This window comes from Protomyctophum parallelum (assembly GCF_964188405.1).
Source record: "Protomyctophum parallelum genome assembly, chromosome: 20".
In the NCBI taxonomy this organism is placed as follows: domain Eukaryota; kingdom Metazoa; phylum Chordata; class Actinopteri; order Myctophiformes; family Myctophidae; genus Protomyctophum; species Protomyctophum parallelum.
The window spans coordinates 36,781,898-36,804,426 of NC_139718.1; the positions used below are offsets into that span (position 1 = coordinate 36,781,898).

The 22,529-nt window shown below is 44.4% G+C and overlaps 1 protein-coding gene across 1 annotated transcript in view; it reads left to right on the forward strand.

The window, feature by feature from the left end:
- prkd1 (protein kinase D1) overlaps positions 1-16,001 on the forward strand; it is a 49,670-nt gene extending 33,669 nt beyond the window's left edge. The window contains exons 12-21 of the mRNA XM_083792490.1: positions 78-177; positions 452-504; positions 3,170-3,242; positions 3,421-3,527; positions 4,671-4,832; positions 5,280-5,378; positions 6,435-6,595; positions 8,951-9,057; positions 11,387-11,472; positions 15,559-16,001. Of these exons, the coding sequence (XP_083648616.1) occupies positions 78-177; positions 452-504; positions 3,170-3,242; positions 3,421-3,527; positions 4,671-4,832; positions 5,280-5,378; positions 6,435-6,595; positions 8,951-9,057; positions 11,387-11,472; positions 15,559-15,786 (1,176 nt within the window). The 3' untranslated portion in view covers positions 15,787-16,001. The remainder of the gene's footprint in view (positions 1-77; positions 178-451; positions 505-3,169; positions 3,243-3,420; positions 3,528-4,670; positions 4,833-5,279; positions 5,379-6,434; positions 6,596-8,950; positions 9,058-11,386; positions 11,473-15,558) is intronic.
- Positions 16,002-22,529: the final 6,528 nt, after the last annotated feature.

A 22,529-nucleotide genomic window follows, 5' to 3' on the forward strand; every position in this document is an offset into this window, starting at 1 on the left:
TGTGTGTGTGCGTGTGTGTGTGTGTGTGTGTGTGTGTGCGTGTGTGCGTGTGTGTGTGTGTGTGTGTGCTTCACCAGGTCAGTGGTGTGGGTCAGGAGGTGTCCAGGATGTGGGAGATGGCCATCCAACGTGCTCTGATGCCTGCCATCTCAACAGGAACACAACACACCAAACACAGTAGGATTTACTCGCTTAATCTTTGCCCAGGAGATCATGTTTTCACCCCTCTGCGTGCGCGTGTGTGTGTGTGTGTGTGTGTGTGTGTGCGTGCGTGCATGCGTGCGTGCGTGCGTGCGTGCGTGCGTGCGTGCGTGCGTGTGTGCGTGCGTGTGTGCGTGCGTGCGTGCGTGCGTGCGTGCAAGTTAAGACATCTTGAAAAACAACAGACAGGCAGCAACAGACGGACCGGTAGATAGATTTCTGACCGTGTTTGTGTGTTTGTCTCCTTCAGAGGACGTGTCCATCAGTATCTCTGTTTCCAACTGCCAGGTCCAAGAGAATGTGGTGAGGACACACACGCACACACACACACACGCACACGCACACACGCACACACACACGCACACACAAAATATGTTTTTTTCATGTCCACATATAAAGAAGTACAAGGACGCCTTGTACAAAGGACATAAACACTGCCAGTGCAGTCAGACAATAAGAGAACAGACAGTTACAAAGTGCATAGACGGCAGAACATTGTTGCATACATACAGTATGGTTGACATACTCGTCAGACACAGCAGACATAAATCACGGATAAAGGAAACAACGCCTCCTCCAAATTGAGCTGCTTCCTATAATCGCTGATACTGAGCAGCACCTTGCTAACTGCTTGCATGCACGCGCACACACCTAGTACCTACGCACACATGCACACTTGACATATTTACATGCCTAGATCAGTGGTTTTCTTTTTTTTTCTAATTTTTTTATCCTCTGCCAACCTGGGGGGGCAGCGGACTGACCTCATGCCTCCTTCTATGCATGAGGAGTCCAAGCTGTCAAAAAACTAAGAGAAACAGATCAATGCAAGAAAACATAACATATATGCATAACAATTTACAAAATATGAAGAGAAATAGAAGATAAAAAAGGTGAAAGAAAAGTTATTATTAAAAAGTATTACAAATTATACATGAAGCAGTCAAGGCCAAAGTGAAGAAATCAGTCTTCAATGAGGACTTAAAAGCCTCTAATGAGCAGAGCGAATATGGAGGGGTACAGTATAGGTTGTTCCAGAGTCTAGGACTGGCCGCTGCAAAGGGTCACTTCCGGTTACACGCTCGCGCACGCACGCACACACGCACGCACGCACGCACGCACGCACACACGCACGCACGCTCACATTAGGCAACACACAGGCCACATTTATTCTACTGTACACACACACATGCGCGCACTTTCTCTCTCTCTCAGTGCGTCAGAGCTCCAAGGTGTGAGCGTCTTCAAGCAAAATGGAGATTACTGTCATTAGCCACTCAGCCCGTGGTAACCATGACGACAGCCCTGATGATAATTAGGCAGTGAGAGAGGCGGCAGGCGTGCACGCGCGTGTGTGTGTGTGTGTGTGTGTGTGTGTGTGTGTGTGTGAGAGAGAGAGGGGGGGTGGGGGGAACTGATGGTGGTAATATCGTATTTCTGTCTTTCCCCCGTCGAGGTGCGACGTGATATTAGGCTGTCAAACTAAAAGGTGGGGGAGATTATTGCACACAAAACGAGAGGGGAAATCGTCGATGTCGGGTGGAAACCTTGTACTGTATGTCCAAAAACCGTTACTTCTCAGGAAAGGGAAACGGACGTTTTCTGAAATAGTGAAAATAGACAATCTACGCGCGATCTACAAGCTCTATAAGCCGATCTACAAGCTCTATAAGCCGATCTACAAGCTCAAGCATGCTTCTTTTCTTTTGTACGGCATGGGGGGGTCCATATAGACTTGGCTGCTACATGACGAAGTGGCAGGTTTGTTTCTTGTATGAAACAAAATTTGTTACAAGTCAAGATGTATTTATATCGACCGCATGACGTCCTGCGTTGTCATTTAGTGCCCTAAACAAACATTAACGTCATGTTGTAGTCACTGATTTGTAGTCGTCAGGCAGGAAACCATAAGAACTACCCAAAATAATAATCACCCCGATCATAATTTTAGGGCCTACCCAAAAAAATCCTTTAGTTTTGCTGATTTTTATAATACAAATTAAATATAAAAGTCAGTGTACTTTCCAGAGACTATGTAGCGTCTGCATACCTTTCTTATCCCACGGGGACATTCTATTTATTGGGTATTGGGTATAGGCCCTAAACTATGATCACGGGGAATTATTTTGGGTAGTTGTGGTTTCCTGTCTGATGACCACAAATCAGTGACTACAACATGACATAAGTTACCATCCGCTCGCGACCGGATCACACAGCGATTTAATTACACAGACCAGGCTTTCCTCCGAGGTGGAAAACTGGCAGCCATGACTAATAACCACAGATGAAAGAAACAGCCCTCAAAAAAGATCCAGCGTCCTAGTATAGGTGACTAACGTCACCAAATCAGACAGGGTCTAATTAGGGTCGGTCTGTGAACTCAGGCTTCTATGATGTAAGACTCCTTATTTGGGGTGTAGGTTTCAGCCGCATTCCGCCCCCATGGTAGCCTGGTTCCACCCCCATGGTAGCCTGGTTCCACCCCCATGGTAGCCTGGTTCCACCCCCATGGTAGCCTGGCTCCACCCCCATGGTAGCCTGGCTCCACCCCCATGGTAGCCTGGCTCCACCCCCATGGTAGCCTGGCTCCACCCCCATGGTAGCCTGGTTCCACCCCCATGGTAGCCTGGCTCCACCCCCATGGTAGCCTGGCTCCACCCCCATGGTAGCCTGGCTCCACCCCCATGGTAGCCTGGCTCCACCCCCATGGTAGCCTGGCTCCACCCCCATGCAGGTACTAAGTTTTAGCTCTAAAATAAGCATCAGATCCTAGATGGAGAGACAGCGAGATCAGGTCAATGTATACCATGCAGCAACTGCAGGACAATGCTTCAAAAAGACAAAAAGGCGGCACAATTTGTTTTTGATATGTTTATCTGTCTGTCTGTCTGTCTGTCTGTCTGTCTGTCTGTCTGTCTGTCTGTCTGTCTGTCTGTCTGTCTGTCTGTCTGTCTGTCTGTCTGTCCAGGACATCAGCTCAGTGTATCAGATCTTCCCTGACGAGGTGCTGGGATCAGGGCAGTTTGGCATCGTGTATGGAGGTAACACACGTGTGCACACATATGCACGCACGCACGCACGCACGCACACACGCACGCACACACGCACGCACGCACGCACACACACACAGACAGACACACAGACACAGACACACAGAGGTTGGCAGGTTACTGATTATTGCAGGCTACTGGCGTTGTCACATAGCTGTTTGTGTTGCAGGGAAACACAGGAAGTCAGGCCGCGACGTGGCCATTAAAATCATCGATAAACTACGATTCCCAACCAAACAGGAAAGCCAGCTACGCAATGAGGTGGCAATACTACAGGTATACATGCACACTGTAGAAATACGTACACACACACACACACACACACACACACACACACACACACACACACACACACACACACACACACACACACAGAGAGATGGTTATGCTGATCACAATGGACATTTTTGTCAAAATTCCACTTTTTAACAACAATAATAATTATTATTACCAGAAACACATAAAGAGCTATACTAGCCCTGAATGACCATAACAGGTCTATAACTCTGTTACACTCTCAGAGTTAATACCCATTTAGACCTGAGGACGATTCTAAAAATGTTCTACATCCTGACAAGTATTCTGAAAAACATTTTCATGTCAAGGACCCCCAAAGATCTATGGCCACCGACCCCTCCCTCATCTGAAAATATGTAGTTCCAGGAACCGCAGAAGCAGAGATTTGAGTTGAAAACTTTCGCTCTGAAAGAATATATATCCAAAGATTTGCGCCACATTTTCACGATTTAAAAGAATATAGCAGATCTACAAGCTTGTAGCGCGGCACTCTGTGCCGCTCTATGAGCTTGTTAGATCTGCTAATTTTTAGTTAAAGTATAACACAATGCTTAAAACACCAAAAGGGGTTCCCGTCCAGAATTGGTTAAAGGTGGTCCTTAACCCATTCTGAACGGGAACCCATTTTGGTATTAGCATCATGTTATGCTTTAGCTATTGAAAAATAGCAGATCTACAAGCTCATAGCGCGCCACCGAGTGGCGCGCTACGAGCTTGTAGGTCTGCTATTTTTGAAAAATCGAAGAACGACTGAATTTTTTTTAAATCTGATCTCAGGTCAGAATGGGTTGATCAGACCAGTGTGTGTCCAGTGGAAACCTCGTATGAATCTGATCTCAGGTTAGGGTTAAAACATTTGATAACCGCTGTGCTAGTGGACTCCTAATGTGCCATACAGTGTCATAATGAAGTGTCATACATATTCTTAATAAAACCTGGAGACTGACATTCAGAAAATTGGGTCTCATAATCAAAATAAGAATATTATAGGCCTAATGGTGTGTAAAAAATGAAAAAAAAGAAAAAATGTCCGACGGACAAAGTCACGTTTTGTCCGTGCACGGACATATTGATGACCTGCGATGCTGCTGAAGATGCTGATGATAATGGCTTTCATCCCAGAACCTGCAACACCCTGGTGTGGTCAACCTGGACTGCATGTTCGAGACCCCGGAGCGTGTGTTCGTTGTCATGGAGAAGCTCCATGGAGACATGCTGGAGATGATCCTGTCCAGCGAGAAGGGACGACTGCCAGAGAGAATCACCAAGTTCCTGGTTACACAGGTAGAACACGCACGCACGCAAGCACACACACACACACACACACACACACACACACACACACTCACACACTTGGCTGTCTACGTATATGCCCCATAGAGCTATATAATACTCCCGTTCATTTCACTGAAGTTGCTCACGTAGCGCATACTCCTACTTTACATTTCTACAGCACAAAGTAAAGTGTCACAGAGTACACTACACTACAGTACGAGCCCTGGGCCGTTCCTGGGGCTCTGGATGTTCCGGGGACCCCCGGGGACCCTTACACGATCCCCCCGGGGACCCTTACACGGTCCCCCCGGGGACCCTTACACGGTCCCCCCGGGGACCCCCACATGGTAACACTGTCATTTCCCGACCTTTTCGGACCGTTTTCGTGTGTGTGTGTGTGTGTGTGTGTGTGTGTGTGTGTGTGTGTGCGCGTGCTCGTGCGTGCGTGCGTGTCAGATCCTTGTAGCTCTTCGCCACCTCCACATTAAGAACATCGTTCACTGTGACCTGAAACCAGAGAATGTTCTGCTGGCATCTGCAGACTCTTTTCCACAGGTAACAGCTGTGTGTGTGTGTGTCTGTGTGTGTGTGTGTGTGTGTGTGTGTGTGTGTGTGTGTGTGTGTGTGTGTGTGTGTGTGTGTGTGTGTGTGTGTGTGTGTGTGTGTGTGCGTGCTTGCGTGCGTGCCTGCGTGCGTCAGTTGAGTCAGAGCCCTTTTTAAACTCTGCTCTGATGTCTAAGAGGCTCAGTGTCGTATCCTGAATGAGTCATAACAAATTCAACGCTATTCAGTACATGCACGCATAGTGCTTATTTTTGCTCTGTGTGTGTTGCTCTGTGATGTCATCACATTAATCACAGCATTTATTTTAAAGGCACATTCCATTGTTTGTTAAAGGGAATCTTACAGACAAACTCATGGGTGCTTTATGTCTCTTGTACATGGTTTAAACAGTGAGCTGAGCTTAGGCCAAAGTCTATAGATGTCTATGGCAGGGGTCTCCAATGTTTTTCCAGGCAAGGACCCCTTAGCTAGGAGAGAGAGAGATAAAGCAGGGACCCCCACTACATGCATTATTACATTGTATGAAATAGTTTAGTAGATTTCATTGATAGCTTCATAGACTTGTTTCACAGCACTATCATCTATCATCGTTCGTTCCCGGCGTTCATGTGTTGCAGTGTTCTCCATACAGTACCTCCAGTTTCATACGCAAGTACAGTACTCGAGCAAAATGTGCTTCAAGGTCACCGGTTCACCCGGGTCGAAGAAATGTGTTGAAGTGTCCCCGAACAATTAAAAACTGAGCTAACTGAACACAATACATTAGATCAACCGTAGCCAGTAGGAGTCTGTTTGTCCTGGGAAGAAGTATCCTATAGTGGCAAACAGCAGAAGGCCTGGTGGTCGTGCTGTGGTAGTATACAGTATAGGCTACTGGGCACATCCCCGGTTGCCAACTGTAGATTAAGGCACGTCGTGGCGTGGCTCTGCATGTTGGGCAGCTCAAAAGGAAGTTGTCTGTCTGTCTGTCTGTCTGTCTGTCTGTCTGTCTGTCTGTCTGGCATGTCTGTCTGTCTGTCTGTCTGTCTGTGCGTCTTTGCGCTGCAGGTGAAGCTGTGTGACTTTGGCTTTGCCCGTATCATCGGTGAGAAGTCCTTCAGGCGCTCCGTGGTGGGCACCCCGGCCTACCTGGCCCCAGAGGTCCTCCGCAACAAGGGCTACAACCGCTCTCTGGACATGTGGTCCGTGGGGGTCATCGTCTACGTCAGGTATATATGTAGGAGGAGCGTTCATCTGTCTATGGCATGGGGGTTTCTCTCAGCCCTTTTCATACCACGGTCCATTGGTTATTCAGCGTTTGAGCCAGGGACCACCATTTGATGAGATGTAGCCTCTCAGACCCAAGACTTAGAAGGTTTAGTTGTCGTTGGATAAGATTTTGTCCACAAAAACCCATCCATCCTGTATTGATGTGGTGCCACAGGAGGCAAACCTTGATCAAAATAACAATTATTTTACATTCTCTAATTGTGTAGAATTAAATACTGCAGATGTTTAACAATAGTATGTTATGGGTCCATTTGGTTTCATTTTACACTCGCAAGACCACTTTTTTGGAGGTTTGGGTTGTTTTCTTACCTTATTATGGTCAAACTAGTCCAGTCCAAGAGTTATTTCGCTCCATTGTGCAGTTTTATAGAAAATAACGTTATAAAAATACCAGCCCAATGAGCCCATTGACTTACATTGTAGCGGGGAAACAGCTCTCAAAGTCACTCTTTTAGCACATGAACGAACGCAACAAAAACTGATTCTGACAGTTTATGACATCAGGAAAACTCATGCGGTTTTATTTTCGTGTTTTAACGTATATTTATAAAGGTACTATTTTGTTTGGAGAGACACTGAAGCTGCAATGCAGTCTTCCGTTTCCGGTTTCATTTGTAAACAAGGAAGCACGCTGGCTGCCTGTGTTGTACGCTGAGAGCACCCAATCCATCTGCAGTCGAGCAGTACCCGACACAGACACCCACGGCAAGCAGTCATAAGTTTGTAGGCTTACGATACTTTTAGAACGGAGGATGAAGTGCGCTGTTCCAGATTGTTGCAGTTAGAGTTGGACCAATCGGATCGTAGTACCGTGTCACGTGAAAACAGAAGTGATTCGGTTGGCGTAAGCATACCTACCAGATCTTCTTTCTACACAAATTAGTCAAAACAAGACAACGTTGACATTTTTTATTAAAAATAAAACCGCATGAGTTTTCCTGATGTCATAAGCTGTCTGAATCAGCTTTTGTTGCGTTCGTTCATGTGCTAAAAGAGTGACTTTGAGAGCTGTTTCCCGGCTACAATGTAAGTCAATGGGCTCATTGGGCTGGTCTTTTTATAAAGTTATTTTCTATAAAACTGCACAATGCGAATTAACTCCTGGACTGGACTAGTTTGACCATAATAAGGTAAGAAAACAACCCAAACCTCCAAAAAAGTGGTCTTACCCTTTAAAGATCCATTTGGTTACCAACACTCCATCATTTAGCTGGGGACCTCCTGGAATCCCCTCAAAGACTACTGGTGGTCCCCAGACCACTGGTTGAGAACCACTGAGCTATTGTGATTCTTTTATACATTATGAATTTGACAAATTACTTCTTCTATATAGCACAGTATCTAAATATTATCCCCTTGAACCCCAGCATCCGTATTGTGGGGTAAGTTTTCGTAGAAAATAGCTGATCAGCGCGTCGTTGTGAGCTTGTCGATCAGCTATTTTCAGCAAAGCTTTCTCCACAAGAGCAGAAAACTGAAAATACACTAGTATAGAGCCCTGAGGGACTCCGGTCAACCATAGGGTTTAAGTGCTTATGGTCCTTACAGACCATGAGCGTTTATTTCGTGCAATCAATTAACATTAAGGGACAGGTTTTTGTTTTAAAGGGTATATACCTCTGTATAGAAAATCTATGTAGCCTGGTGTAAAATTCCATGACCCTCCATCTGACTGGAGTGATCACTTCCCCAAGTGATAAAAGAAAAAAGATGAAACCTCCCTAGGGGTGTTTGCTTATTGTTTAACCACCATCGTTGATGGCAGTGCGTTGATGGCTTGTTAACGACCGTCATTGATTGACTAATCCATTAATTCAAATTTGTATGACCCTCCATTGGACTCCATTGGAAGTAAAAATTAGCTGACCTTCCATTGGACTGAGATCAGATAGGCACAACCCTCCCCTATTCTCCTTTGCTATTTTCACAATTTTCAATTATTTAAGACTATAAAGGGAACGGTTTTGGACATAATGACGCGTTCACCCGGCAGCGACGAGTTGTTCAGCTATAATTGTTAACCCATTCTGACCGGGCACCCATTTTGGTGTCAGCATCATGTCATGCTTTAGCTATTTAAAAATAGCAGATCTACAAGCTCATATCGCGCCACCGAGTGGCGCGATACGAGCTTGTAGGTCTGCTATTTTTGAAAAATCGAAGAGCGACTGACATTTTTAGAATCTGATCTCAGGTCAGAATGGGTTCATCAGACCAGTGTGTGTCCGGCGGAAACCTTGTATGAATCTGATCTCAGGTCAGAATGGGTTAACGACCTCCGTCTCTGTTGTCAGCCTCAGTGGGACGTTTCCGTTCAACGAAGACGAGGACATCCATGACCAGATTCAGAATGCTGCCTTCATGTACCCCCCCCATCCCTGGAAGAAGGTCTCACAGGAGGGTATGTTCCGTGTACTCACCACGCAGGCCTTCCACACGGAGGCAAGCCTGCTTTTCATTCCAAACTAACCAGTGGGATCAGGTGTAGGCCACATATACTCGAAGTTGGTTTCCAGCTGTGGTTTCTGCTTTGTCCCCTCCCGCCAACTGAATGCTGAATTGAGTGGTCTTGTTTATTATTATTGTGTGTGTGTGTGTGTGTGTGTGTGTGTGTCTGTCTGTCTGTCTGTCTGTCTGTCTGTCTGTCTGTCTGTCTGTCTGTCTGTCTGTCTGTCTGTCTGTCTGCTTATCTGTCATGACGTACTTTGCTGCCGTCAATAGCTTCAAGTGCGTGTGCGTGTGCGTGTGCGTGTGTGTGTGTGTGTGTGTGTGTGTGGGATTGACTCACTGCCTATCAACCTTCTGACACTCTCCTCTCCTCCATCTATCCAATTCCGTGAACACACACACATACACACATGCACATACACACCCACACCCACATAGACGCACACGCACATGCACATACACATGCACGCACACAGGCACGTATGTACGTACGTACGTACGTGCACACACACACACACACACACACACACACACACACACACACACACACACACACACACAGTCTGGCATTCCTACCCCATGCTGTGAACAGCTTGTCCTCTGAGAGAGTTTGTGCACACGGCAAGAAAAGAAAGAAAGAAAAACCTGTAAAAGTTTGTTTTTAATGAGTGTAATGAATTTATTGAAGCAGCAAATCTCTGACAGCTGGATGGTGAACACAAAACACATCATATAGGAATGTCTTGTTTAACCACGTTGTAGCTGCTGTCCCTATGTTTGGTCTTTATAGGTGAGCATTTTCCAAAACAGCGAAACATCTACAAGCTCACAACTTGCCATCGCACTGTGATGCGTTGTGAGTGTGACCTATAGATAGATTGGCTATTTTCAATATATGTCGTACGATGAAATATATACGGTACATGTAGGGCTTAGGTTGCTAAATGATAAGAGGATAAGAAGAGAGGAGAGGCTGCAAAATGGAGTCCAAAAGAAAGAGAGTGACTTGCAGAGGGAGACAAAGATGCAGACAGGGTGTGGAAGGAAGGAGAGAGAGAGAGAGAGAGAGAGAGAGAGAGAGAGAGAGAGAGGGGTAGTTAGGGAGATGACGAGAGACAGACAGACAGACAGACATAGAGAAAGAGAGAGCGAGAGCGTTCCATTCATCTGTTGGTCCATTCATGTGAGTAATGCCAAGCGATGGTGGCCCCTATAGAAGCCAGGGGCCCCTGTTCAGACCACTGACCCCTGAAGAAATGTTAACATCATGTTAGCTCTGCTCATTAGCCCTGAGTGGCCCCCACGGTGGGGGGCCACTCACCCCTAAATCCTCTCCTCCCACCCTCTCTTCCTCTCCTCTCCTCTCCTCTCCTCTCCTCTCCTCTCCTCTCCTCTCCTCTCCTCTCCTCTCCTCTCCTCTCCTCTCCTCTCCTCTCCTCTCCTCTCCTCTCCTCTCCTCTCCTCTCCTCTCCTCTCCTCTCCTCTCCTCTCCTCTCCTCTCCTCTCCTCCCACCCTCTCTTCCTCTCCTCCCACCCTCTCTTCCTCTCCTCTCCTCTCCTCTCCTCTCCTCTCCTCTCCTCTCCTCTCCTCTCCTCTCCTCTCCTCTCCTCTCCTCTCCTCTCCTCTCCTCTCCTCTCCTCTCCTCTCCTCTCCTCTCCTCTCCTCTCCTCTCCTCTCCCGTCCCCTGCCCTCCTCCCCTCCCTTTCTCTCCCTCTCTCTCTCTCTCAACTTCCTCTTTTCTCCCATACACCTCTCCCTCCCTCACCCTTTCCCTTTGCCTCTGTTTTTGCTCTGCAAGTGCGTTTGTCTATGGGTCAGTTTCTCTGTCTCTCTCTTTCACATCCCCTCCAGTCCCTGTGGTAGCTTTATTCTATCTGTCAGCCATGCTTTGCTGGAATGGTATCCACATCCACTTTACCCACTCCCAAACATGGCTCACCTTAAAATAAGGTTAGCCAGATCTGCTACAATATGCGTGTCAGAATCAACATGTTGAGTCAGTTCCGTGGATGAATTACTGATGTGGTTGATTGATGAACTGTCGTTGTTTTTGGCCTTATTTTGTTTTTTTATTTGCTTGTGTGATTTTATTGCATTGCCATTTAAAATTATTGTTGCTATATTTTAACTGTTGCATTTGATACAGCAATTTATTTTGTGCTTTTTTCTGTCTACATTGCTTGTTACTGTATGTACCTCGGCACCATTGATAATGAGAGTTCGCCCTATTCTCTCTCTCTCTCTCTCTCTCTCTCTCTCTCTCTCTCTCTCTCTCTCTCAGCCTTGAACCTGATTAATAACCTGCTGCAGGTGAAGATGAGGAAGAGATACAGCGTGGACAAAACACTCAGCCACCCCTGGCTACAGGTACTAATACAGTACTTTGTATTTATTAATTTAGAACAGTATAAAAACAATAGGCCTACAATAAAACATACAAAAAATAGAAAAGGGAAAGTGCTAGGATGAGGCAAAAAGCCTGACAGGCTTATACAACTAATATGAGGCCTCTACCTATGTAAGATACAATAGAACATTTAGAACATGATTGTAAACAAGGAATACAGAATTTCCAAAATACATGATTTCAGTACATAATAAAATAAAATAAATATAATGATAATGATGTAATGATTAGAATACTTGGTTATCTACCGACGTAAGACATGATTAGAGAAAAGAAGAGATAATACAAAAAATATAATTGAATAGGTTCTAAGCTTATGTTTAAAATGATTTAATGAAGTAGAATTGGGTGAGATTACAGTAAAGCTGTAATCATTTACATTGGGAGATGTAAATGATTTGCCTGTCTTGTATTGAAATGGTGCATAATATCCCTGTTGAACTGAAATGAAACTGGCTGGAACAATACTTAGGTATGTATTTAAATAAAAACATTGTAAAATATTAAAAGAGGGGGCAAATGAAAAGAGGGGCAGAATGAACAGACCAATCACTGTATGTAGCAATCCTGCAGAATCGTTGAATGATATTGCAATAAAGATAAGGGAAATTAAACTATAATAAAGAGTTGGGAGACAATTATGATGAACCAAACAACGGAATTTGCCAATAATGCCAATAGATTTTGATATTTTATTACAGACATGGCTAATGTGGTTTCTTCATCTTAGTCTTTCATGGATAATTACACCAAGGAAAGTTGTTGATGTAACCTGAGTGATTGGGTCATCTCCAATAGACAGACAGGTGTTATGTAATTAATTGTCAGTAATTGAATTAACACTTCCACCTCTAGCTACAGGTAGAAATAAACTACAATGGAATGCACTGGAATTGCTGAAAACAAACACTGCCACCCCTTGCTATATAGACAAAATACAATAGAATACAGTAGAATTAGATAAACACTCTACCACCCCTGCATGGCTACAGGTAAACTATAATGCAATATAATTAAATTAACACATAGCTGCACTTGGTTACAGGTAACTTTAAAACTACAATAGAGTGGTCTGGCCAACTGAGTCTGTCGCAGGAAACAGCAGGGACTGAGGCAGCAGCTTACAGTATTCCATGAGAGATACTGAAAATGTTCCATGAGGTGTCTGTCAAATAATTGAAATAAACAATGAACGCAAATCCAAGTCACTTCTAATGGGCGCAGACCTGCCAAATGCAGTGTAGAGGTCACATGCGAATAAGCAAAACTCTAAGTCAATGTCTTGTTTTGAACGCTCCCATGTCCCAGCCAGTTCTGAGCATAATCTTTCTTCATAACATCATCAGTATAGCGCAACGATTCTCTCAGATTCCCCATCCTTTTCTTCAGTTATTCCTAACTGTAGCAAACATTTCTCTGATGCCTCAATCACTTGCAATCAGTCACTGAAACAGCTGGGGACTGTCGGCCTTTTGTCACAAAATCAGTGGCACGGAACTGCTCAGATAGAAAATGCCACTGCAAACCTCACTCAGTGTTTCTAATATGACATATTGTATAATGTGAAAACTTGGCTGACAGAATCAGATCTCCATCAAATAGCCTATCTGTAGAATACACAAGCTCAAGACACTCTTTTTAGATGTGTCTTGGCCCCAGTCAAGAAATGGTTCAGTGAAATTAAAACATAGTGGCCACAATCACTTTCAAAGCTCTCGAAGGAGCTCAAACGTATATTAATGACATAGTAAAATGTTGAAAATGAGTGGTATGCCCCTTTAAGCAGTACGAGTGGCAGTGCAGGGTGTAGGCCTACCTACTGTACACTGCATGGGAGGACGACTTTTTGAGCACACCAGCATTCCTATATATGACATGACACCAAACCCCAACATAAACTGTCTGAACCCCACACACAATTCCAGCACTTCCAACATCTTTATTAGCGATGCCAGAGGAAGTCATAATATCCTCTGTTGTACCCCACACACAGCAGCAGCAATTAGTTCCTTCTTTGAGAGGTCTTTTTGTATTTGTCGGCTAAAATTGCTATAGTAGGCGTCGGTGCAGTGTGCATGCAATTCTGCTTATATTTTTCAGATGAGAAGCGCGTGCAGTTTCAAGGAGGTTGTTTGGCATCATACAGTGAAGCTCACTCTTCCACATATTAGTTCAAACAATTCAAGAAAGTGCTGTCCGTTCATGCTTTCTGTGCCTCCTTTATTTGTTACCGCATAATGCAATGTCTTAATTTGCACAATGACAACTTTGCCTGGTTGCTTCCACAAAGTCAATCTGTGACCTGTGTGTCACACTTCACTTAGCTCATGTATATACACAAGTAAGACGCGCAAACGCGTGAAGCGAACGCAGCTCGTGTGTGTGTGGTTGTGTGTGTGTGTGTGCTACAGCTGCGCCCTGTGTGTGTGTGTGTGTGTGTGTGTGTGTGTGTGTGCGTGCGTGCGTGCGTGCCACAGCTGCGCCCTCTGGTGGCGGGCCGGTGGTGTAACAGCGTGACACACACACACAGCGTGACACACAGACACTCAGCCCCTGCTGTCATAGTAAGTGGCTCACTGCGTTCGCAATTATGCAGTGTACTGTAGTTCCCAATTTAGAATGTTAATTAATTAACTGAGAGAGAGAGAGAGAGAGAGAGAGAGAGAGAGAGAGAGAGAGAGAGAGCAATTTTATCAGCTTGCAGAGCTGATCAATGATCAGACTTTCTAGTCTAGTCACGTGGTCTAGTGGCGAGATTTTAATGATTGGTTGGCCTCTGAGCCAATGGGAGACTAGCCCTATACTGCCAATGGGACACTAGCCCCACGGCCAATGGGACACTAGCCCACTCTCCTCTCCCCCACCCCATGACTGCAAACGCGACTACAGAAAGCCCCCCTAAGGTACAATATGCAAGAGAATGGAATGCAAGCTGATATACAGTACAGTATAATGACTTGAGTCATTTCTTGTTTATTCAATCACTGCCATTGCCCATTCCCAAGCTAAATGGATTGAACTGTACACACTACTAATCACAAACGGGGATTCGTTTTGAAAGACAAGAAAAGTCAACCAGTGTCCTATTAGCCTATGCATAAAGTAAATAAAATAAAAGAGGTTCAGTAAAGTTGGATAATCGCAAAAATCTTACAACATTTTACATTAACCATTTAGCACCCTGGCATCCATACTGCATACTGAGAACTTTAGCCAAAAATAGTTTTTTTAAGAGGGTTTACGTGGTGACATGACTGTAAACAACAAATATATATTTACACAACACCGATAGTCAGTGAAGCGATCTAGTAAATACACAAGTACTGTATGTAGTGGGGGGAGGTCTCTCTCTCTCTCTCAGCTAAAATGTTGAAGACCTCTGATTTAGACGATATGAGGTCCCGTCACTGCTGTGTGCCACACAGCTGATTAAAGCTGTGTGCATGACCTCAAGTACAGTGTCCGTCTTATATCACGGTCCGGTCGATTAGTTGCAAAATGTTCACCATTCATCAAAAACCTGAGCACGTTCAATGAACTGCATGATGTCACTCTGTATAGACCGATTTACAGAGGGGTGCCCTGGGCGCGGCCATTACTGAGGTGTAATCCATGGAGCAGGTGCTCCGTAGGCCAGGTGTAGCTAATCAGTGCTGCTGCACTCAATGGTACACCTCAGTAATGGCCGCACCCAGGAAACCCTCTGTGAATCGGTCTATACTGTAGGCTGCACTCTGTGTTCTTTCTGTCTGTATTTGGTGATGTTTTCTGAATGCTTAGGGATGAGACCGACTCAGCGGAGCAGAACCAATGGAAATCGCTTGAACTATTTAGTTCAAGTAATACAGCATGAGTCGTTTGGAAATAAATCTCGCCCGTGTGAAGTGAGGAGCGGCTCTTATCGTCATTGCCTGTCAATGATCTTAAAATGGCAATAAACAAGTTAAATAAATAAATAAATGAAGATACAGACGCTCTGTACTAGCCTAACCTTCCTGCCTGTGTGTGCGTGCGTGCGTGCATGCTTTCTTGCGTGCGTCCTCCAGGACTACCAGATGTGGTTGGACCTGCGTAGCTTGGAGTGCAAAATGAACGAACGCTACCTGACCCACGAGAGCGACGACCCTCGCTGGAAGCACCACGCCCACCAGTCGGGCCTCGACTACCCCCGGCACCTCGCCACCGGGCTCCACGGCGAGCACAGCCTCGCCGTGCGCTACCCGGAGGAGGACGAGGACATGGGACTGCTCAGCGAGAGAGTCAGTGAGCTGTGACCTCACTGTGACCTCACTGCATGATGTCACAGAGCATCATAACCGAATGGCTCTTTTCGACTACGAAGGGGTAAACAGACCCTCTCAGAACCTTATCCGTGGTCTGACACTTTACGGAACCTGTGACGTTCTGTGATGCTCTTACTTTCTCCTTTATGTTTCCGTTATAAGCAGAACAAACAACCCCTGAAGGGTCGGGGGAAAGGTCATGAAAAGAAGCGTTAACGGAGTTTCCGTTTTGTAGTAAGTATATGTGTTCTGGGCTCCCATTACTCAGCTGGTACTATACCAGCAAATTAGGATCTGAATCGTGTGGGGGTGGGGGGGACACGTTAGTCCGACATCCCGTTAGTTCGTCTACGTGGCTGATTAAGACTCACCCGTAGCTTCCGCGTGCAGTTAGGGTTAGAGTTAGGGAACTAACACATCCAACTGAATCCGAGCCGTTGCGTATTATGGAAACAAATCCAGGATCTGTGAGAAATGTTTCATAGCATCGTTGGTTCACTTGGTTCTATGTAGTCGAAAAGAGCCAATGGAGAGAACGCTGTGATGTCAGTGAGACGCCTTCGATGTCATGTATAATGTTACTGTTGCATTCACTGTGGTGTCTCTATGAGGGCTGGGATGAGGTCACTGCTAAATACTGAGAGTTCTGATGTTCAAATGTGTGTCCTTAAATGGAGGTAATCCCAGGTGAATTTGATTACAGCACAGTCATTGCAAGGTGTTGCAAAGATTCAGGAAACATTATAGCAAATCAATGTACAAATTCCAGTGTAGCCCAGTCACTCAAATTGTTCGCTCAACTGATGCCATTGAATCATGAATGAGTTTTTACTTCATTAGCTGTATAACGATAGCAGTTCTTGTGCTGATGCCAACCACTTTCTACCTCAAATTCATTGTATACGGAACCAACATCTACAACCAGTGATTTCCTGCTGGTTTTACAATATGTTTTTTGTTGTTTACATTTGATGCCATGCAGTTTCAGTGCACAATGCATCTGCATGAAATTAAACTATAACCTTATTATACCTCAAAATTAAAAAGAAATTTCTGCTATTTAGCTCTAAAAACACAGAAAAGTATTTATATTTGCTGATTGTATACTCGGATGATAATAACATTGAGAGGGGATAGTTTTTATGATCACAAATGATGCTGATCCGCCGTGAAACGTACTGTACATTAACAGACCACCTCCAGTAACACTAAGCTTCTTGTAGCAAATAGATTAACAGTACAGCATGGCCAACTATACAGTATACTGAGCTATATTCAGGTTATTCAGGAACTGAATGAAGCTGTTGGCTGCTAGTCAGAGGCACTATATGCTTCACAGAAATTACGCTTCCCTTCATGGTTTTGGATAAAAGTGTTGGGATGCTACAAGCTTGTTGTGCAGTTTTCCAAATTGTAGAGGGTTCTTGACACCTGTCCTAACTAAGGCAACAACACTACTGGTAATTCGGTAGCAGGCATTGACCAGGGTTTAGAATTGATATCAATTAAATAAAATTATACAGAATTATATACTCACCAATGTTGTATTATGCCTAGCTTTAGTCAAGAAAGATTTTTACTTTGTTGAAAGTGACATGTTTGGTTTATGTGATGTTCAGACACATTGTATTTTGTTGTTAGTTCTAACTAACTAACTTAAGAACATGATCCAGGGCCAAATTAGCCATTGGGCCGTTGGGGGCACGGCCCAGGGGCCCTTGGCTCTCAGGGGCCCTTCAGGGAAACTGGACTGGGTTTGAGGCCCTGAAAAGGGCTCCTTGGACCTTCATTGGCTGTCGATTGTGTTAGATTTAGGTAAAAAAAGATGATAAGAAAACCGAGAAAACCCAAAATTCTGCACTACTGGCCCAGGGGCCCTCGGAGAACATCAGAACTCTGTTCACAGTAGGCTACACCACCGGCCCTTTATGAGGTTGTTGCTAACTGTGGCTCCCCTTTGAAAATAGCAATGTCAGCTGCTCTCGTACTGAAAGCAGTGCACAACACAAACAAAAGCACATGAACGGTAACAAATATATAATGGTATGTTTCTTTCTTTCTTTCTTTCTTTCTTTCTTTCTTTTTGCTTCACCGTTTTGCTTCTTGTTTAATTGGGGGGGGGGGGGGGAGCACTTTCAAGTTCGGTAGAGACGGCGCCCCTCCGCCGCGGTCTATGGGGAGGATTTCTCTGGGTGTTGGTAGATCTCTATAGCAGTGGTTCTCAACTTGTTTTGGCACAGGGCCTCGCTGTAAATCTATTTTTGATCCATATGGCACCTCTGAATAACATTGTTACTTTATAACACATTACGTATACTACGGTAGCCCACATAAATATGTAGTCTCTCATCCCCCTAAGACACAGTATGTCACAAGGAAAACAAGAGAATATCCGTTTCTGGGGGGAACATTTGCTAGAAAAAGGCAAAAAGATTAGGTGTAAATTGAAAAAGAACGCACCAAGTAGCCTACAGATACTTGAAAAACTGGTTAAAGATGGAGTGCCGTGATTTTTTTCACCCTAAAACATGATCATCAGGTATTATTATTATTATTATATAAGGAGGACGATTTTTACTATATCACTGTTTTTTTCATGGTTTTCATGGTTTCAGCCTCCAGGAAGGGAAGATTGCACATAACAGCCACATGTCTAATGAAGTACCGTCACCTCATAAACACATGAAAAACTGGACAAAATACAAAAATCACGGCACTCCATCTCTAAACAGAAGTTCCAAATATCAAAGTATTCCGCAGCACCCCTGGACTCGCGCCATGGCACCCTAGAATGCCACAGCGCCCACTGCGCACTTTGATGAGAAACCCTGCTCTACTGGTCTATCTAGGTCAGTGTAGTGACAGTCCAAACACTTATGGAGGGCCTGCAGTGATTCATTCCAACCAAACACTCCAGCAGACGATTTAACTAATTACTTCCTCCTCTGTGGCTGAACGTGTGTTAAATAATTAGTGAAGTCAGCTGCTGGAGTTTGGTTGGAATAACAAACCTACAGGATTCATCTGTGTGGTCAAACTTGTTTCTTCTACAGATGTTTCCTTTTAATGAGGCTTTGTCTTATTTCATATTTGTATTCATAAGAACAAGTGTTTGTTTCTTGAAGTGTTGAAGTGTTGAAGTGTAACGGCTTAATAGTGGTACAGTATGAGTCTTACTTTTAAGGAAAAGGGTCCAGGTATATGTACCTTTTCTCAGTGCCATGATTTGAATGGAATACTATGAGGGCTGATTCATACTCCCATTTTACCGCTGTAGTGCCGAAATTATTTCGGCTCGTCGCCCCCCCGAACCTCAAATGACGCAAACGCCGAACCGACTTTTTTATTCGGCTCTATGAAGTATGAATCACGCCTAAGGGATATTATAGTGGGTCACTCACAATATATTTTGTGTGTGTGTGTGTATGTGTGTGTGTGTGTGTGTGTGTGTGCGTGCGCGTGCGTGTGCGTGCGTGTGTGCATGCGGTATGGAGGAAATACAGTATATGGGAGAAAATATATTTTGAGAGCCAAAACTAAATATAAAATATATTGGGAATATTGGGAACATTTGTATGTGGAGCGTGAAATCTTTTCTTGCCAATTTCTGTATATTTTTTAAGTGAAAAAGTTTTTTAAACATTTTCCCAGCTAGATTTACAGTCTAAATTGCTTGGATGTATTTACAGAAACTAACCGCTTTCCCAAAACTCCAAGTGCAATCTCCAAAACAGTTATATCATCTACCTCCCTCCCGCTCCCTCTTGCCCCACCATGCACTCGGACACCTTTTTCCTGACTCTGACAACGGTGCCCTGGAACCCTGGAGCATTTATATGTTTGTGAGTATTGTGTTCACAATTTTGCACCTATATGGGATGGAATTGACAACATGTGTTCTTGTTTACTCTTCAATTTTGTGAAGGGAAGTTACGCACTCCAATCATTCACCCATCATGCTGGCCTTTTGCACAAATACAATGATGTACATAGCATGTTGCATGCAAGGATTTACATCATGAACAACTGTGTTGGGAAGGGGAAATGTACATAGCCAATTGAGAGAAAAATCTTATTTTGACTGGAATGTCAAAGTGGAATGAATTGCATCTACACTATGACTATGACAACTGTGTATAGTGCTCTGCATTCTGTGTGGACACTGACAAATTAAATAGTGTATCAGCCAATTGCCTTAATAGTGTGGGGATTGAGGCACTGTTATAAGAATGAGGTTAGAGTTTCGAGAACTGCTAAGCAGTTGATGTACAGTAAACAGAGAAAACCTGACAAATATCAGCCCCCAGTCTATAACCAGTACTTTACAACTGAGTGTTAGAAACAAGGTCAGGCAATACGGGACAATTTAATTAACTTGGCAATAGTACAGAACTACACTTAAATATTGGATATATATTCTTTATCCAGTACTCATTTGTTGGAAAATTGGACCTGAAATACAGTATTATAGACCTTAAGCCCAATTTATACTGTACTTTTTAGCTTTTCTTTTTTTCAGTGACGGTGGATAAATTAGGCATATCCGACACTTGATGTTTGTTCCTGGTGAAGTAAAAACGGAAATTACATTAAAGTATTTTGTAAAACTAGAATTTCGCGGCCGCTTTGCGGCCGCTCATCCCAGAGTTACGTTGCCGCGCACTATGGGAAGAAGGAAATTGCGGGAGTTGACTCCACATGTAGTAAGTTATTAGTTATAGTTATTATTATGTGTCCTTATTAGTGTAGTGTATAGTCAACACGTTATGGCTCATACACACTGCCCGGTATTTTCTCCGATTATGCTGTCGGGGAGCATTTTTGGCGCTGGCCGACAAAACCCCTGATCTGACGTTAAGTGGTGCCCAAAAGTTATAGATCACAAAGGCTTTGCAGGTAGAGCACATGACATGGCCCTAAAAAAATATATAATTTTAATATAAAAAACTATTTTTGCATCTGCCGCTTGAGATGACCTGAGATTACTTGATTGATTGACATAAAAAAGGGCCTGTCAGCTAAAAACACACAATGCAATAGTTGTTGTTGCGTACAATCATCAGTAGCAAAGTCAAATACCAAAAATAAAAACCCTACCATTTCCATTTTCCCCCCTCTATTTCCCATTCCATGTGCGTTTGTCTTATAGTTTCTCTGGCCTCTGTACTACTGCCACCTACCGTCCATTCATTGTATTACACAGTGGGTGAAAAAAACACACCCCTTAAGACTAAACCCGACCAATCAGAGGTGTGGCTTCCAGAGGTACCTTTGACATGACATTTTGTGTGTGTGTGTGTGTGTGTGTGTGTGTGTGTGTGTGTGTGTGTGTGTGTGTGTGTGTGTGTGTGGGGGGCGTGGCGAGAGAGAGAGAGAGAGATCGTGGCTTCCAGGCGTGCGTGTGTGTGTGCAAGCCAGGCGTGCGTGTGCGTGTGTGTGCAGGCGTGTGTACTCGGCAGTTGGCTGGCAGGCGAAAATAGCCGAAGCGTTCCGTGTAATCGTAATATGTAGGCACAAACAAACTACTGACAAAGTACAATGTTGATGTAACTAAGAGATTCGCTGAGAGAGCGATATTTTAAATACAGAGATTTAGAAGGAATAAGCAAAATCGTGAGGCTACAATTCCTCTCCCCTTCCTCGTTTCTCTTCTCCTGCGGGAGATCAGAATGAGATTCTGAGAGCTAGTGTGGGCCTATTAGAAGACAGGGCAGTGTTGCCAGGTTTGCGAATTGTAAGCGAGTCATAGTGTGTGTTGAATGGCATTTGAATGGCATTTGTAGGCTTGTGAATGAATTTTCTCACATGTAATTTGTGCTCACTTGCATAGACCTGGCGAATTTAGCGTGGTGAAAGGGCAATAGTGTTCCGGGGGTGTGGGTGCTTCGGGCGATAATGTTTGTAGTAAACAAATGCATTGCCGCCGTGAGTGTGGACGGGAGGCATCTTTGGTGGCACTGCAATGATCATTTTTTGGCGGGTGGTGTCAAGTGTTGGCGTTGGGCGCGATAGGAGGAGATAGGTCCCGAACACTGCGAAGGTAAGTGTGTGACGTCACTGCCGTGTGAGTGTGTGTGGGTTTAGTGTGTAAGATGGTGTTGTGGGTGTTGCAATAGCGACGTAGCTGTTGTGGCTTTGGGTTTCTTGCCATGTGTTGGGTACAAGTTCTCTAATATATAATAGATAAAAACCTGTGCGTGGGTGGGTGTCAATAATAGGTAACCCTTTAAATTAAAGGGCAGTTATTACACTGACATTTCGCGTCCCTTCATTATTATCCATTTCAACCCTAGCATCCCTGTCTGTCTAGCATTCCTATCCCACGGGCAACTCTTTAATTAAATCCACTGTTATAGTATTTGGTTCAGTGAAAGCCTACAATGCAGCCCTCCCTGCTATTCCTACATGACACCAGTAGACCAAAGCCTATCTGTGAGCCTTATCCGAGTGCATTTGTACCGGTAACTCAAGTCAGTTTCACTATAAGAGGAGGACTACTACAGGGTTTTAGTGGCTAAGTAAATAGCCTATAACATGAAGGATGGCAGACAGATATTTGTCATCGTCTAGTCGTGCTGAGAGCTGAACTGTAGCAGTTTGTTGAGCGGTGGCTTCGCTTGTTTGTACCTCTTTGATTGTACCTCTTTGTGCTCTGAACAAGCTGGCCCGAAATGGGTCGTTGTCTCTATCTGCAGCAGCTTTAAAGATGTATTTTTTTCTGGTTTATGTTTAAA